The following is a 16,032-nucleotide window of genomic DNA, read 5'->3' on the forward strand; positions in this document are numbered from 1 at the left end:
CCCACCGTCGGCCTTGGATGGACAGTGAGGAGTTGTCAACTTGGGGCCCAGAGTACCTTCCGCCCTTGGCTGGAGCAGGCTTTGCCTCCCCAGGAGCCTTGTGCCCCAGAGTCTGTGACCCAGAGCCAAAGCTGGCCCCACCCCCTGGTGGCTTGGCTGCCTGCCCTGGAGCTGGCAGCAGCGGGGCGGTGGGAGGAAATGGGCGGGGAGGAAAGGTGGGTGGAGGCAGCCGGGTCCTCCTTCAGGATTGGTGACTGTGGACTGCCGTCCGGCTCCGCCTTGCACAGGGACCTGGGGCACAGATCTCCCCGTGGGAGACAAACTGCTGTTTACAGAAGGTACCAGGCGGTGGACCTCGGTGGTACTGGAGGGATCTGACTGAGGGCCGGGTCCTTGCTTTGAGCTGGGCGGCTCCTGGGAGCTAGCTGGCCTCTGAGACTCACGTTTTCCAGGCAGCTGAGCCCTGGCTACGTTCCTGGGCGGTGTGATCCATTCTCTCTCTCTCTCTCCCTTTTCTTTCTAATCCCACTTCCTTCTTCTGAGCTCTCCCTGCCCCTCTCCCCTCCCCTCGAGCTCCCTCCTCTTTTCCCCAGGTTGCTGGAGCTAAACCTGTGCACCTGCCCAGCAGGATGCCACAGCTGAGCCTGTCCTGGCTGGGCCTGGGGCCAAGGTCGGTCTCTCCGTGGCTGTTCCTGCTGCTGCTGATCAGCGCCTCCTGGCTCCTGGCCCGCATCCTGACCCGGATCTACGTCTTCTACAACAACTGCTGTCGCCTCCGGTGCTTCTCACAGCCTCCGAGACGGAACTGGTTCTTGGGTCACTTGGGTGTGGTGAGTGAGGCCTGCCTCGAGTGTCCTGGGTGCCTGGAGACCCCGAGGAGGAGGAGGGGAATCTGGAAACAAGCCAGAGTCCAGGACAGTAAGAAGAGCAGGGAGACACCAGGGCCGCCCATGGCGATCTGTCCCTCCTCTCCTCTCTGCTGGCGCCCCAGCCCTGTGACCTTGCTCTTCTATCCTCGTCCCCATCCCACGCCTGTTCCGTTTACATTCCTGGCGGGGGAGGGGGAGTGGAGAGCATCTTGTGTTGTGACACACGGTGAGTGAAACTCACTCTTTTGATGACCCTATCCTCTGCTGGAGCCCTGCTTCGTGTCCTGGCTGCCGCATTTCCGATCCGACTCTGCAAAACCCGCCCCCTGATGCAGCAACTAACTCCCTGCTCCAAAACTCTGGGAAAGCAGAGGAGGCCGGTCCAAGGGCTTGGGCTCCTGGCGCCCATGTGAGAGACCTAGATGAAACTCCTAGCTCCTGGCTTTGGCCTGGTGCGAATAAACTCAACTCTGACAGCTGTTTCATTGGCGGTTGAACAGTGAATAGAAAATCTCTCTCCTCTCTGTTTCTTCCTGCCCATCCCTCTATCACTCTGCCTTTCAGGGCAGGAGGATGAATCGTGAAGAAGATGCACACAGCAGGGATCCCTGGCCACCCCAGCCTCTTCCCCGCTTGGAGTCCAGGCCTTCTTGTGGACTCCTCCAAGGGCCTCCCTCCCTGACCCTTGCCGTTTCTCTTGGCCTCGGATAACGGCTGTCACTTCCCTACAGCTGGGAGGGAAGGTGGCATGTTCTGCCACTTCCTCTGGCTCCTGGGTCTTGGTCTTCAAGATGTATCGACAGAAGCCCAGTGGGGGTGCAATCTGGTTCCCTCACCGCCCTCCTCTCCCCAGAGGCCCAACCTAAGCCCTGGACAGCTGCTGTGAGGGTGCTGCCTCCCACGCCATCGGTTCCAGTGTGCTTCTGTTCCTCCCTGCAGAAGGGTCCTTGTTTGCCTCCTACTGTCTAACATTCCTCTATATCCCAGTCCTCCTCCCCAGGGAGAAGTGAGGGAAAAGATGGAGACAGACACACAGGGAGTCAAAGAAACAGACAGTACAGGTAGACACGCGCACGCTTGGATCCGGGTTACCTGTGCAGCCTTGTGTGGGCATCCGTCTCAGTCCTAGTCTCCCATCTCCGTCTTTCTTCCATTGTGATGAGTTCTGTCAATCAGCCTCTGTCCCTGCTATATGCCTTTCCCTTATCCACATCTACCTGCCTTATCTACCTACCTACACACTCACTCATCCACCCATCCATCCATCCACCCACCCACCCATCCACCCATCCATCCATCCACCCATCCATCCATCATCCATCCACCCACCCATCCACCCATCCATCCATCCATCCATCCATTCCTCCATCCACCCACCCCATCCGTCCATCCATCCATCAACCCATCCATCCACCCGTCCATCCATCCATCCATCCATCCATCCATCCATCCATCCATCCATCCATCCATCCACCTACCCATCCACCCATCCATCCATCCACCCACCCATCCATTCATTCCTCCATCCACCCACCCCATCCATTCATCCATCCATCCACCCATCCATCCATCCATCCATCCACCCACCCATCCATCCATCCATCCACCCACCCATCCATCCACTCATCCATCCATCCATCCATTCCTCCATCCACCCACCCCATCCATCCATCCAGGCATCCACCACCTACCTATATAACCATCTAATCATCTATCAATCTTCTTTATCTACATAACTATTAATCATCTGTCTACCTACTTATGATTTATCTAAGTCCTATCAATTTATTTATGATTGATCTTTCATCTTCCCATCCATTGAGCCATGCATCCACATATCTGCTTATCTTTATCTAATTATCTATCTACTATTTATATTTTCCATTTATCTACTTATCTATAAGTTCATCATCTAGTTATCTAGCTCTCTAATGATCTGTCTCTATAATCTGTCAAGCTTGCTTCCATCCAAGTGAGGGACCAAGAAGATTTGGCAGAACCTGTAGACCAATTATCGGGGCAGAGGGATTGAGCGGGGCGGTTGGGCAGAGAGGAGTGGTGGGAGCAACCAAGGCCCCCTGCCAGGCCTGGCCTCAGTCTTGCCCCTCCCCAGGCACAGAGCAACGAGGAGGGCATGCGACTGGTATCGGAGCTGGCATACCACTTTCGTGACATCCATCTGTGGTGGTTAGGGCCCCTCTACCCCGTGCTGCGGCTCGTGCACCCTAACTTCGTGGCTCCCTTGCTGCAGGCTCCAGGTATCTCTTCTAGAAGCATTCCCTACCTCTACCCCACCCAGTTTCTTTCCTGCCCTTTGACCCCTCTCTGGACCAGTCAGGCTGAGCAGACAGACAGGCAGCAGCAGCAGACAGCCACCGTGGCTCTGGTGGGCGACTGGGTGGGTCCGGCTCCCTGGCCGCTGATCTCTGCCCCGGGGTGAGCTGCGGAGACTTGGCCCCATGTGATTTGAGCAGGCGAAGGGCACCTGTTGAGTCTTCGGGGAGTGTCGGCTGGAGGCAGCTCTTCCAATCATTCGTGCCTTGAGCCCTCATCTCTTAGCTTGCTTCCCTCTGTGGCAGCTTCTGTCTTACGCCAATAGAGACAGAGCCTAGAAGGCCACTTTCCAAGGTGGGAAAATTCCCTAGGTTTCCTTGAAGTTGCCTGGGCTGGGCCCTGGGACTTCCTCCTCACACTGATCGCTGTGCCCTGCCTGCCAGGGTTGGGGTGAGCCTAAGAGAAGGGCATGATGCACACTGGGCAGACAGACAGCGGAAGTGTCCATCCACCGACATCCTTGGCAGGCACATGGCTCCTGGGAAAGCAGCCAGAGGTTCAGGCAGGTGCTTCTCAAGGCTACACAGCATTCCAAGCCCTCTCCCTGTGTGCTGTGTTCCCTGGGTCGACCTGGCTGCCTCTCATGGCAGGCGGCGGGGACCCTCAGTTGGAAGGTGATCTGGGGGGGAGGGTATGTCCAGTGTATGGAGAGGGTAGACTGAAGTGGTTGCGAGGCCTGGTCAGTTCTGGGTGCTTCTTTGGTGACTAGAGTCAGGGAGCAGGCAGCTGCTATTGGTAGGTGGGGGAGCCTGTGGACCTAGGAGGTGGCACACTCCAGTCTCCTTGAGAGCAGAGCCTCTTCTAGTGCCCGGCACAGTAGCCTAGTGGCTAAAGTCCTTGCTTTGCATGCTCTGGAATCCCATATGGGTGGGAGGTCCTGCTTCCCATCCAGCTCCCTGCTTGTGGCCTGGGAAAGCAGTCAAAGACAGGCCAAAGCCTTGGGACCCTGCACCCGTGTGGGAGACCCAGAAGAGGCTCCTGGTTTCGAATCAGCTTAGCTCCAGCCATTGCGGCCACTTGGGGAGTGAACCACCGGATGGAAGATCTTCCTCTCTGTCTCTCCTCCTCTCTGTATATCTGACTTTCCAACAAAAATAAATAAATCTTCAAAAAAAAAAAAAAAAAAGAGCAGGACCTCTGACCCCATGCAAAGTGTGGGGCTAAGGAGGAAGATGTTTGGGCTGCCCCTGGGTTGTTAAATTTGTGTGGTTTGGGTGTTGTGGCAGAGTGCATTAAGCCTCTGCTTGCAGTGCCAGTGTCCCATATTAGAGTGCCTGTTTGAGTCCTGGCTGCTCTGCTTCCGATCCAGTTTCCTGGTGATGTGGCTGGGAAGGCAACAGGTGACGTGCTTGGTTCTCTGAAACCGAGGTAGGTGGCAGATTAAGATGGCTGGAGTTCCTGGCTATCGTGGTTATTTGAGGGGAATGAACCAGTGTATAGAAGATCTGTCTGTCTCTCTTTCTGTTGCTCTGCCTTTCGGATAAATCAGATAAAAACGTTATCTGAGGGGCAGACGGAACAAAGAACAGAGAGACCCAGACCGTTCAGTGCTGGGTCAGGGCTGAATTCAGGACCCGAGGACTCCCTCCCAAGGTGCCCCCATCAGCAGCAGGACCTGGTCACTAGAGCCATCATTACTGACTATCAGTAGAGGGGTTGGAGCTGGCAGCCAGAAGTGGGAATCATAGCCAGGCCCTGACATGGGTCACAGGCTGGACTGCTGAGCAAATGCCACCTTCCAACCACCATGTGTTTTTAATCTTTATTATGAAGGTGACTAAAAAAAAAAGAATGAAGAATTTTATCTTTTGAAAAGATATACTAATTTATTTAAAAGACAGAGTCAGAGAGAGAGAGAGAAAATTTGATTTGCTGCAATGGCTGGGACTGGTCTAGGCCAAAGCCAGAACCCTGGAGCTTCTTCTGGGTTTCTCATTAGAGGTGGATATAGGGGCCCAAACGCTTGAACCATCTGTTGCTGCTTTCCAAGGTTCATCAACAAGAAACTGGATTGGAAGTGGAGCAGCTGGGACTTGGACCAGCACCCGTATGGAATGCTGGCATTGCAGATGGCAGCTTAAGTTGATATGCTACAGCACTGGCCCTAAGCTTTATTTTTTAAAAGATTTTATGTATTTGAAAAGCAGAGAAAGAGAGAGAGACAGAGAGAGAGGTCTTTATTTTGCTGGTTTACTTCTGAGATGGCCTCCAAAAGCCAGGAGCCAGAAGCTTCTTCTGGATTTCCCACATGGATACAGGGAAGCACTGCTGTACTCCCAGGTGCACTAGCTGGGAGCTGGTTTGGAAATGGAACATCCAGGACTTGAACTGGTCCCCATAGGGGATGGTGGTGCTGCACATGGCAGCTTAAGCTGCTGGGCCACCACACCAGCCTCCAAGTGCCACATTTAAACAGTGTGTGGAACTCATGCGTGCGGCAGGCTGCCATGATGATAACCGGTCTTGTGTACGCATTAGAATGTGTGTGTCATGTCTGAGAAGGTCATATACAAGGGGGGGCCATGTAAGGACAAACAGCTATCCCAGGTCTGGGTCCAGATGTCCTGTGAAGGCTGCACTGGCCCCAGAATTGCAGAACATATTGGGTAGTGCTGTGCCAGCTCTGGCTGTGCCCTTGCCCTTCTCTGCTGCTGCTGCCTGCTCTGGTCCCTGTACCCCATCTCCTCTTTCCTCTACCCTTGCCCGCCCCCCATTCCTGCCATGCACACACCTTTCTCTGGGAGGCCCCACATCCCTGACCCTTGCAGAATCCCTCCCCTCCCCTCTCATGGTTGCTGACGCTCACTGCTCATGTCAGCTGCGGCCATTTGTAAGAACATGGACTTCTACGACTTCCTGAAGCCGTGGCTGGGTGAGTTGCCACAGCGGGAGGAGCGGGCGGGGGACCCCACCTTGGGGAGTTACCCCGAGAAGGTGATAATGCTGTCTCCCTGCCTGCCAGGGGACGGGCTTCTGCTGAGCTCCGGGGACAAGTGGAACCGCCATCGCCGCATGCTGACGCCCGCCTTCCACTTCAACATCCTGAAGCCCTACGTGAGGATTTTCAGCAAGAGTGCAAGCATCATGCACGTGAGTGTCCCACAGCTGGGATCTGGACCCCTGGCTCAGGGCAGGGACCGGAGGAGGATAAGGATGGTGGTGGCTCTAGGACTATTGCAGCCTTGCCCCACCCCTGTGTGGGACAAGTACTTCCCACTTTAAGAGACGAGTCGAGATGCTGCTCTTGGAGTGACTTGGCCACATACAGCAGGTGCACCAATGGCCCCTCTCTGAGTGAAGCCTTATAAACTCTACAAAGTCCTGCCGAGCCCGGCGTGGTCGCTGGACAACGCACCCTTTGAAACACTCGCTGGTCTTGGCTGACTGAGCGGATTCATCCCTTTTGTCCCCGAGCCTCCAGCAAGCTGGGCTGAGCTGGGAGAGGTCCACAGCAAAGGGCTGATTTCTAGAGAAGCTAACCTCGGGAGTTTCCAAGGCTTACCACCCGAGCTTGCACAGCTGCGTCCTTGCTATGCTCCGCTGGCTGAATCCAGCCTGAGTGTGCAGCTCAGATTCTAGGCACGGAAAAGCAGGCTGCGCCTCCTCACAGCAGGCGCCGCTCAGCTTTGCTTTAGGGCTGAGCAAGGGAGCCTAACATTGACAATGGTCCTGATGACTCAGCGTTTGCTGATGCTGTGGCACAGGCTGCGCCATGTGGTGTGTGTGTGTGTGTGTGTGTGTGTGTGTGTGAGACCCTGTGGGTGCACACTCTGTTTAGCCCACTGCACATTGTGACACGGAGGGTCAGAGAGAGATGACGCAGCTTTCCCAAGTTTACCCTGCCAGGAGTGCTGGAGCAGGTGTCCTATCCAACCTGGTGTAGGTCAGGGGAGGATGTTGAGTTTCCCTAGTAGTACTCAGGGGTACCGGAGGCAGAGCTGGCTCCAAGCTTTGGGTAGGCATCTAGGTAGTAACAATTTCTGCTTCCACTCGAGTCTGGCCTTCCTCGGAGTTGGGTGTGTGATATAGCAGGAGTTGGGTGGTCCTGGGTCACTCCCGCCTGATGGTAGGGATTGGGGGAAGTGCCCACCTCTCTTTTCTTCCATGGCCAGGCCAAATGGCAGCGCCTGGCCTCTGAGGGCAGCGCCCGTCTGGACATGTTTGAGCACATCAGCCTCATGACCCTGGACAGTCTGCAGAAATGCATCTTCAGCTACGACAGCAACTGTCAGGAGTGAGTGCTTGCTCGGGACATGGGGAACTTGGGTCAAGGGCCCAAGGGAGAAGGTGGTGGGATGAGAGGACAGACCAGCAACCAGGAGAGACTTCCTGGAGAGGTGGGTGAAGTGTGGGTATGAAAAGACAAGGAGGAGGAGTGAGAAAGAGATCTTTTTAGGTCTTTTCAGGTGTGTGGAAATGTTGAGTGAACGCCAGGATGTGAGGGGCAGAAGACATCTTAGAAATGAGGTTGGGGGGTGAGCACTGTCTTGATCTTAAGGGCAGGAGAAGTCAGCCAGAGCGGAGTGAATTTGATGCTTGGGGGTTCGGGGAAGCCACGGAAAGGCTTTGAAATTGAATGTGAGTGCTAATCAGGGATTAACTTGGATTTCTCTCTCTCTTTAATGAAGAGAGAGAGAGAGAGAGAGAGAGAGAGAGATTTATGCTATTTATGTGAAAGGCAGAGTTATAGAGAGGGAGAAAGAGAGAAAGAGAATCTTCCGTCCACTGGTTCGCTCCCCAAACATCTGCAGCAAATGGGGCTGGGGCCAGGTCAGAGCCAGCTGCCGGGAGCTTCATCCAGATTTACCACATGGCTGCAGGGGCCCAAACTCTTGGACCCTCTTCCGCTACTTTCCCAGATGCATTAGTTGGAAAACTGAATCCGAAGTAGAGCAACCGGGACTTGAACTGCTGTCTATTTGGGATGCTGGTGTTGGAGGCAGTGGCTTCCTGTGCTATGTCACAGCGTTGGTCCTTTTTCTCTCTTTCTAGAAGACCGGGGTCATGGAGATACGGGATGTAAGGGTAGGCGGGGCTGTGAGCTTCACGGAGAAACCTGGTTGGATTTGAGAGAAAGCAAGGAGGGAGGGGCAGGGAAGGAGAGGAAGGGAGGGAGAGAGAGAGAGAGAGAGAGAGAGAGAGAGAGAGAGAGAGAGAGAGTCTGATGCCCAGGAGCTGGTCCCAGAGATGCCTCCAGGGCTGGCTTCCCACCTCTGGCCTCCGTCTCCAGGAAACCCAGCGAGTATATAGCCGCCATCTTGGATCTCAGCGCTCTCACGGTGAAACGGAACCAGCAGATTCTGCTCTTCCTGGACTTCCTGTACCACCTCACTCCCGACGGGCGGCGCTTCCTCAAGGCCTGTGACCTGGTGCACCGCTTCACAGACGCCGTCATCCAAGAGCGACGCGGTGCTCTGGCCAGCCAGGGCTCAGACGCCTTCCTCAAGGCCAAGGCCAAGGCCAAGACGTTGGACTTTATCGACGTGCTCCTGCTGAGCAAGGTGGGAGCCACAACCGACGAGCTGGTGTGGACGTTGGTGTCAGAGGTCAGGTGGGAGGAGTTGAGCTCGACTGGCAGGTGCGCGAGAAAGAGGCAGCGATGGTTTTCAGTGTTGGCTGTAGGAAGACGCCTGGGAGTGGCCAACAGGAGGCAGAAGGCCTTTACGGCGAGGGGCGGCAAGCTGTAAAGAAGTGGGAGAGGTCCCTCCTGGATGACGAGTGTTAGGGTAGACTCGGGTGCCAAAAGAGCTGGTGTATTTGTCCCTAGGGGGAAGATGGAAAGGAGTTGTCTGACAAGGACATACGGGCAGAGGCGGATACCTTCATGTTTGGGGGTGAGGGAATGTAGTGGGGCAGGTGCCTTTCCATCCCCCGGTGGGTGGAGCCTGGATCCTTCAGTCCCCTCCCATCCATCCCAGGGGGTCCTCCATGCCTGGGTGCTGTTTGCCGTCCAGCGCTAAAGCCATGTGGCCAAGTGAGCATTGCTGATCTGCTCCTCAGGCCACGACACCACAGCCAGCGGCCTCTCCTGGCTCCTGTACAACCTTGCGAGGCACCCGGAATACCAGGAGCGCTGCCGGCGAGAGGTGCAGGAGCTCCTGAGAGACCGGGACCCGAAGGACATTGAATGGTGAGTGCAGGCTTTAGGGGGCCAGAAGGATTCCAGAAGTTTACACTTCTGTTGCCACTGACTCGCTGGATGACATCCGTCCAATCAACTCTCTTTTTGGAATCACGTTTCTCTTCTGTGATTGGGGAAATTCATACCGGGATCCCACATGTGTGCCGGTTCTAATCCCGGCAGCCCTGCTTCTCATCCAGCTCCCTGCTTGTGGTCTGGGTAAGCAGTGGAGGACAGCCCAAAGCCTTGGGACCCTGCACCCGCGTGGGAGACCCGGAAGACGCTCCTGGCTTTAGATCAGCTCAGCTCTGGTTGTTTCGGTCACTTGGAGAGTGAACCATTGGAGGGAAGATTTTTCTGTCTCTCCTCCTCTCTGTATATCTGGTTTTGTAATAAAAATAAATAAATAAATAAACAGGAAAGAGAGAGAGAGAAAACCTAAATGGCCAAGCAGATCAGATGAGACTGAAACGAGGGGGCAGGGGAAGTTGGAATTCTGTCTGGCTTTCCCTGCGGGTGGCAGGGTTCAAGCACTTGAGTCGTGACCGCCCACCTCCCAGGATGTGCCCAGGGAGGAATCTGGATTTGCAAGCAGGGTACTTGGTACGGGATGCCAACGCCCCCAAGTGGCAGTTTAACTGTACCAAAAGCCTACCTTGTATCTTGTTATTATTGCTATGACTTTATCATTGTTTCTAATATCCAGCACATTGGATTCCTTTTTTCTTCCAATTTTCATCTTTAGAAAGATTCCCTTATTTACTTTAGAAAGATTATTCGAAAGGCAGAGTGGAAGAGAGCAAGAAAGATACCTTTCATCTGTTGCTCCATTAACCCAAATAGCCACAAGTGGCCAGTTGTGTGCTGGACTGGGCAGAAGCCAAGAGCCTGAACTCTGTCTGGGTCTCCCACCTTTGCAGGAGCCCAAGAACTTGCACTGTCTTCTGCTGCTTTTCCCGGGTGCCTGAACGGGGAACTGGATTGGAAATGGAGCAGCTGGGTCTTGAACCGGTAGTCCAATATGGGATGCTGGGGAGAGAGCTGGCAGCTCGACGCAGTGCTCACCTCTCCATTTGTATTTTTTGAAAGATTTATTTATTTTTATTGGAAAGTCAGATTACAGAGAGGAGGAGAGACAGAGAGGAAGATCTTCCATCTGATGGATCACTCCCCAAGTGGCTGCAATGGCCAGAGCTGAGCCGATCCGAAGCCAGGAGCCAGGAGCTTCTTCCAGGTCTCCCACGTGGGTGCAGGGTCCCAAGGCTTTGGGCCTGTCCTCTGATGCTTTCCCAGGCCACAGCCAGGGAGCTGGATGAGAAGTGGAGCTGCCAGGATTAGAACCGTCACCCATAGGGGATTCCGGCGCATGCGAGGTGAGGACTTTAGCCGCTAGTTTCTCCATTTTTATTTTTAAGATGACAAACTGGCTCCTGTAATGATGCTATTAGTTGCTATACTCTCTCTCTCTCTCTCTCTCTCTCTCTCTCTCTCTCTTAAAGTACCCAGCTAGATTTTCATGGAATTGCATGAAGCAGGTGGACTCCTTTAGAAATAATACACGTGTTTTACAAAGTCCTCCGAGCATAAAGTATGGATGGAGCGAATTGCTTCAGGGAAACTCGGAATTCCACCCCCCCACCACCTTGCTTTAGCTCCTTACATGAATCTAAGGCGTGTATGGACACTCTCTAGGATCCCCTCCCAGTTGCCGTGATTTGCTCAGAAAAGGCTCTGAACAAAACCAGCCTTCCCCCATTCCTCTTCTAGGACTGTCCTTAAAATTTTCTTCTGCCTAAATATTTTGATTCCTCTGTGACGCGCTGCGTTGCGGTGTTGGCGGCAGGTGTCGGAGGGTTTTGTTAGGCAAGGGGAGGCTGGCGGACTCCACGTTGCTCCCTGGGTAATGGTCCGGGCGCTTCCTTAGGGACGACCTGGCACAGCTGCCCTACATGACCATGTGCATTAAGGAGAGCCTGCGTTTACATCCTCCCGTCACGGTCATCTCCCGCCGCTGCACCCAGGATGTGCCACTCCCGGACGGCCGCGTCATCCCCAAAGGTGCCCGCTGCGGAAGGGGCAGGGTGAGGGGTCCTGCTGGTGCACGTACTCCGCCCTGACTGCTTCCCCCCTCCCCGTCCTCCAGGGATCGTCTGCGCCATCAGCATCTTTGGGATTCACCACAACCCCTCGGTGTGGCAGGACCCTGAGGTGCGGACCCACCGCCCCCCACCAGAGCCGTGGGGGGGAGGGTGGAAAGAAGGGGGTCAGGGAGCAGGAGGGTGTCTTGGGAGACCCCACCCAGCCGCTCTGCCCTGCCTCTGCCCCCACAGGTCTACGACCCTTCCCGCTTTGATCCGGAAAAGGCCCTGCAGAGGTCACCTCTGGCTTTCATTCCCTTCTCTGCGGGCCCCAGGTAGGAGCGGGGTGCTGGGATAAGAAGCAGCCTAGCGATGCCCAACCTGGGGTCGCGAGTTTCAGGGGCTTAGCAGGGTCTTGGGGACAGTTAGGTGGTTCAGAGCCCCTTTTTCAGTGTGCCTGGGGGCTGCGGGGACCCCAGGAGAGGTCGTGGCGTGTAGAGGCGAGGCTGAGGAGCTGCAGGGACCAAGGTGGGATTGCTGGCTTTGATCCCAATGCAGAGTCCCCTTCCCCATCTAGGTCTGAGTTGGGGGGCTGAAGTCTGAGCTAGGCAAGGGCAATAGAGCAACTCTCACAGGGTAGGTAGGATCTGAGTTGGAACTGGCTAGGCGAGGTGTAACCCATGATAGGGGTAGGGACCTCCCATGCGCGGAGCTCCCTCCTCCTCCATCCCCAGGCTCGTAAAGGCGAGGTGGGGGTCTCTGGCCTGGGTCCTCAGGGTGCAGTACGCATGTCTCCCCGTCCGCAGGAACTGCATCGGGCAGGCGTTCGCCATGGCCGAGATGAAGGTGGTGTTGGCGCTCACGCTGCTGCGCTTCCGCATCCTGCCCGACAGCGCAGAGCCAAGACGCAAGCCAGAGCTCATCCTGCGCGCCGAGGGTGGCCTGTGGCTGCGGGTGGAGCCGCTGGTGGAGGGACAGTGACCCCCGTGGGATCACCCTTGAGCCCACCGACCCAGCTACCCTTTGTGCATTGCTGGAATAAACAGTGTGCCCACTGCCCAGGGGAGGAAGTGCATAAGAACATAGGAGAGCCTGCTAAGCGTTTGCACCCTGCTCTTGCCAGCTGTCCTCCGTAGCTTCTCTTTTGTGGCTGCCCTGATGCTGCCCAGCGCCCAGTGTAGGGACTGAGCATGGTGCTGGGTGCACAAGGAATGCTTGGTTTTAAAGAGGCTGCTGCCAGGTCCTCGCTCAGGACGCCCGGCAACTGTAGAAGAAAACACGCCCTTCCAAGACTGTTCTTTCTGGGTGCTGGAAACCAAGGATGAGAATTCTAACCAGTACGTGACTCATGGGTCTCAGAAGCTCAGAATGTTCTAGAAATCATGAACAACAACCAGCTTCCGATTCAAACGGCTCAGCCAATCCCTGGACAGATAAGTTCCAGAAAGTTATACACACACAGACTTAGACGTAGCCTCATCAAATGGCTGAAAACTGGAGACGAGAGAACAGCCATCATGCAGTCTTGAAATAAAAGGACGTAGACGGGGTGTACTTGCTGGAAGCTTCTTTGATAACCCATGTTGTCCCTAAAGGGCTGTGCTTGATCCTTAGCCCCCAACGTCTCCTTGCTGTGCAACTTGGAGTTGTAGTTCAGTGTGTCGGGAGTGAGTCTGGCCATGCTCGTCTAGGGGAGAAATCGTAAGACTAATTGCTAATTTCTCACAAGCGCAGCTGTGCCTCTGACAGAGGGCAAGTCGCGAGAACAGGGTCATCATAAGGGATTTAGGAGGAGAGGCCACCAGCTATGTCCAGAGGAGAACAAGTCTGCAGCAACGTGGGTGAATGAGAAGGCATGGCAAGAGCTTGGGAGAAAATCTTTGCGCACTGCATAACCGGTAGGGGGCTAATATCTAGGATTTCCAAAGAGCTTCAGAAACTCAGAGACAGCAACCAAATAAACAGCCCTGTGAAGAAATGGGCAAAGGAAATTGATATTTTCCAAAAGAATAAATTCAAATGATAACAGATACACGAAAAAAAAAAAAAAAGCTCAGGCTCCTTAAATGTCACGGAAATACGAATGAAAACCACATTGAGGTTCCGCCTCACTCCAGCGAGATTAACCTACCTACATTTAGAACTGTACTAACAACACCTGCTGGCGTGGATGTGGGGAGAAACGGACCGTCCTTCGCTGCTGGTGGGAGTGCAGGCTAGCGCAACCACTGTGGAAGTCAGAATGGTGAGTGCTCAGAGAGCTGAAAATGGACCTGCTGAACGGCCCCATCTTCTAATTTTAAAATCACTGCCTGTGGTGAGTTCGGTGTACGAAGGAGAAAACTGCACCCCACATTTATAGCCGATCAGCTCGCAATATCAAAGGTATGGAATGAATTCGGATGTCCTGATGACCAGATAAGGCACATCTCACACATATACACAACGGTATACCCTCAGCCATAGAAATTCCTAATATTTGCAATAAAATGCATGAAAAGGGAGATCATAAGCCAGATCCAGAAAGACAAATGTTGTATGCGTTCGTAGAAAAATGAAATAACCGCACCGTGCTTTTTATTTCCTTTAAGACACTAAATTATGGGACTAGTGAGGTGGTGTAACTGGCTACTCCTCTCCCTGTTGGCATCCTGTATGGGCACTAGTTCGTGTTCCAGCTGCTCCGCTTCCCATCCAGCTCCCTGCTTGTGGCCTGGGAAAGCAGTGGAGGATGGCCCAAAGCCTTGGGACCCTGCACCCACGTGGGAGACCCGGAAGAGGCTCCTGACTTTGGATCAGCTCAGCTGCTGTCTTTGTGGAAGATCTTTCCATCTTTTATTCTCACTGTAAATCTTGCCTTTCCCATAAAAATAGACAAACCCAATACTTATTGAACATTTGCTAAATGACAATCAGCTGGGGTTGGCATCGTGGCATCGTGGCATTCCCGTATAGGTGCTGGTTTGAGACATGGCTGTCCTACTTCTGATCCAGTTCCCTGCTCATGTTCTTAGGAAAGTACCAAAAGTGTTTGGGCCCCTGCACCCACGTGGGAAACGTGGAGGAAGCTCTGGGCTCCTGGCGTTGGCTGGGTCCAATGTGGCCGCTTGGGGGAAGGAGGAGGTTTCTCTTCTCTGTGTCTGTTCCTCTCTCTGTGTAACTCTGACTTTCAAATCGGTCTTTGAAAGGGACAGCATGCTGACACATGCTGCATCATAATGTAGGTGATTTTGATATTAGCATGTTCACTTCAGACAATGGCTCGGAGAGGGTCGTTTACCATCACCCATGTCACCCATCCAGGAAGTGACGGAACAAGATTTGAGCCCAAATCTATGTGATACAGACTACTGTCTAGGCTGCTGTTTAATTCTCCTCTCGCTTATTAATCTGGGTCTGGGGACCTGAGAGAAAACAAACAATTCACAGCGAACTCTGCTTGCGAAAGACAGCAGCAGCCTCCAGAGACTCCAAATGAAGTGCTGTCATGAGGGTAGGGAGAACGGGCAATTAGAGGCATTCATCCCAACCTGCTTTCTCTGCCCTCACTCCAAGGCTCCCAGTGCCTATTGCCCAGAGCGCCATGGCCTCCACCTTGCGGGACAGGAGATGAACATGTCTGCACTGGGATTGGTGAGCCCAGGGGGACACCTGTTTTGTACACCTGCTGAGCTGTGCTGACATCATCAACCCCTGGGAAGTCAATTCTGAGTTTTGTAAGCAAACAAGCCAACAGCTTTGCCGTGACTCCTGGGGCGGGGGGGGGGGGCGGGCGGAAATGTCATTAAAAGTTGAGATACAATCGTCTCCTCCACTTTGTGCAGAAATGAGTCCCCAGGGGTTAGTCATGCAGCCGCAGCTAGTCAAGGCTTGATCTACAGCTCTGGGCCAAGGTGGGGACAGCGGTGCAGGTGCCCCTGACACTGACGGAGTGGTCCACACACAGCTTGTGCACTTAGTGCCAGCTTGCAGGTGGCACGAAGTGGAAGTGTTGCAGGTGGGAATAGGAGTGACCCAACTTACCTCTGACACATTATACACACGTGTGCACACGCACAATCCTAACAGCAAATGCTAACACCTCTGCTATGGCTCCCTGGGCAGCAGGATCAAATCCTGCAAGGTACTTATTGTTGAGTGAGACCCCTGGCAGCGTCCTGCGCAGTGGGACCCGTGGCAGGTAACGGCTTTTGAAGATTCGAGCTTGGGTGACGCTTTCTCTGTCACATTCCACCATCTGGATACTTCTTGCCCATCTACCCACGTCTCCTCCCAAGCTGCTAGCCTCAAGGGGGGGGGGGGTAGGGTCAACCTCAACTTACTTGTCGTTGGGTCCCCCTTGCCTGGCACACTTTAAGCCCATGGCGCTCACTGCCACCCTATGGAGAGTCTAGGAGTTGAAAACTATTTTGGAAATGTGAGCGTTCAGAATTCACTGCTCAGGTGTGGCTACTTATGTGGGCCCACCTGCCCTGTGGGTCAAGGAAAGACAGTAGCCCCTGGTGGAGGAATGTTGAGTTTCCGTGGTTGTTGGGATCCTGGGAGGAGGATCTGTAACTTCTGATCCTTGTCTGTGTGAATCCAGAATAGGCCTCCTTGTGCCACTCCATGCTCCTTCCTGCCACTGTGC

The 16,032-nt window shown here is 54.2% G+C and overlaps 1 protein-coding gene across 1 annotated transcript; it reads left to right on the forward strand.

Annotated features, from left to right (window-relative positions):
- Positions 1-238: 238 nt before the first annotated feature.
- On the forward strand, positions 239-13,214 carry LOC121163152 (cytochrome P450 4F3-like). Its single transcript, XM_040990438.1, has 13 exons — positions 239-338; positions 594-830; positions 2,983-3,127; positions 6,022-6,075; positions 6,166-6,293; positions 7,316-7,437; positions 8,434-8,704; positions 8,971-9,037; positions 9,204-9,333; positions 11,249-11,382; positions 11,468-11,532; positions 11,655-11,737; positions 12,209-13,214. The coding sequence occupies exons 2-13, from the start codon at positions 630-632 to the stop codon at positions 12,381-12,383; spliced, it is 1,575 nt and encodes a 524-aa protein (XP_040846372.1). The 5' UTR covers positions 239-338; positions 594-629; the 3' UTR covers positions 12,384-13,214.
- Positions 13,215-16,032: the final 2,818 nt, after the last annotated feature.

The sequence above is a fragment of the Ochotona curzoniae genome, unplaced genomic scaffold (assembly GCF_017591425.1).
Source record: "Ochotona curzoniae isolate NIBS_2020 unplaced genomic scaffold, NIBS_Ocur_1.0 contig_605, whole genome shotgun sequence".
Lineage (NCBI taxonomy): Eukaryota > Metazoa > Chordata > Mammalia > Lagomorpha > Ochotonidae > Ochotona > Ochotona curzoniae.

Coding starts and splice junctions, on each gene's coding strand:
- LOC121163152 (XM_040990438.1), top strand. CDS start 630: ATGCCACAGCTGAGCCTGTCCTGGCTGGGCCTGGGGCCAAGGTCGGTC. Junction 831..2,982: donor TCTTGGGTCACTTGGGTGTG/GTGAGTGAGGCC, acceptor GCCCCTCCCCAG/GCACAGAGCAACGAGGAGGG. Junction 11,533..11,654: donor CGGTGTGGCAGGACCCTGAG/GTGCGGACCCAC, acceptor CTGCCCCCACAG/GTCTACGACCCTTCCCGCTT.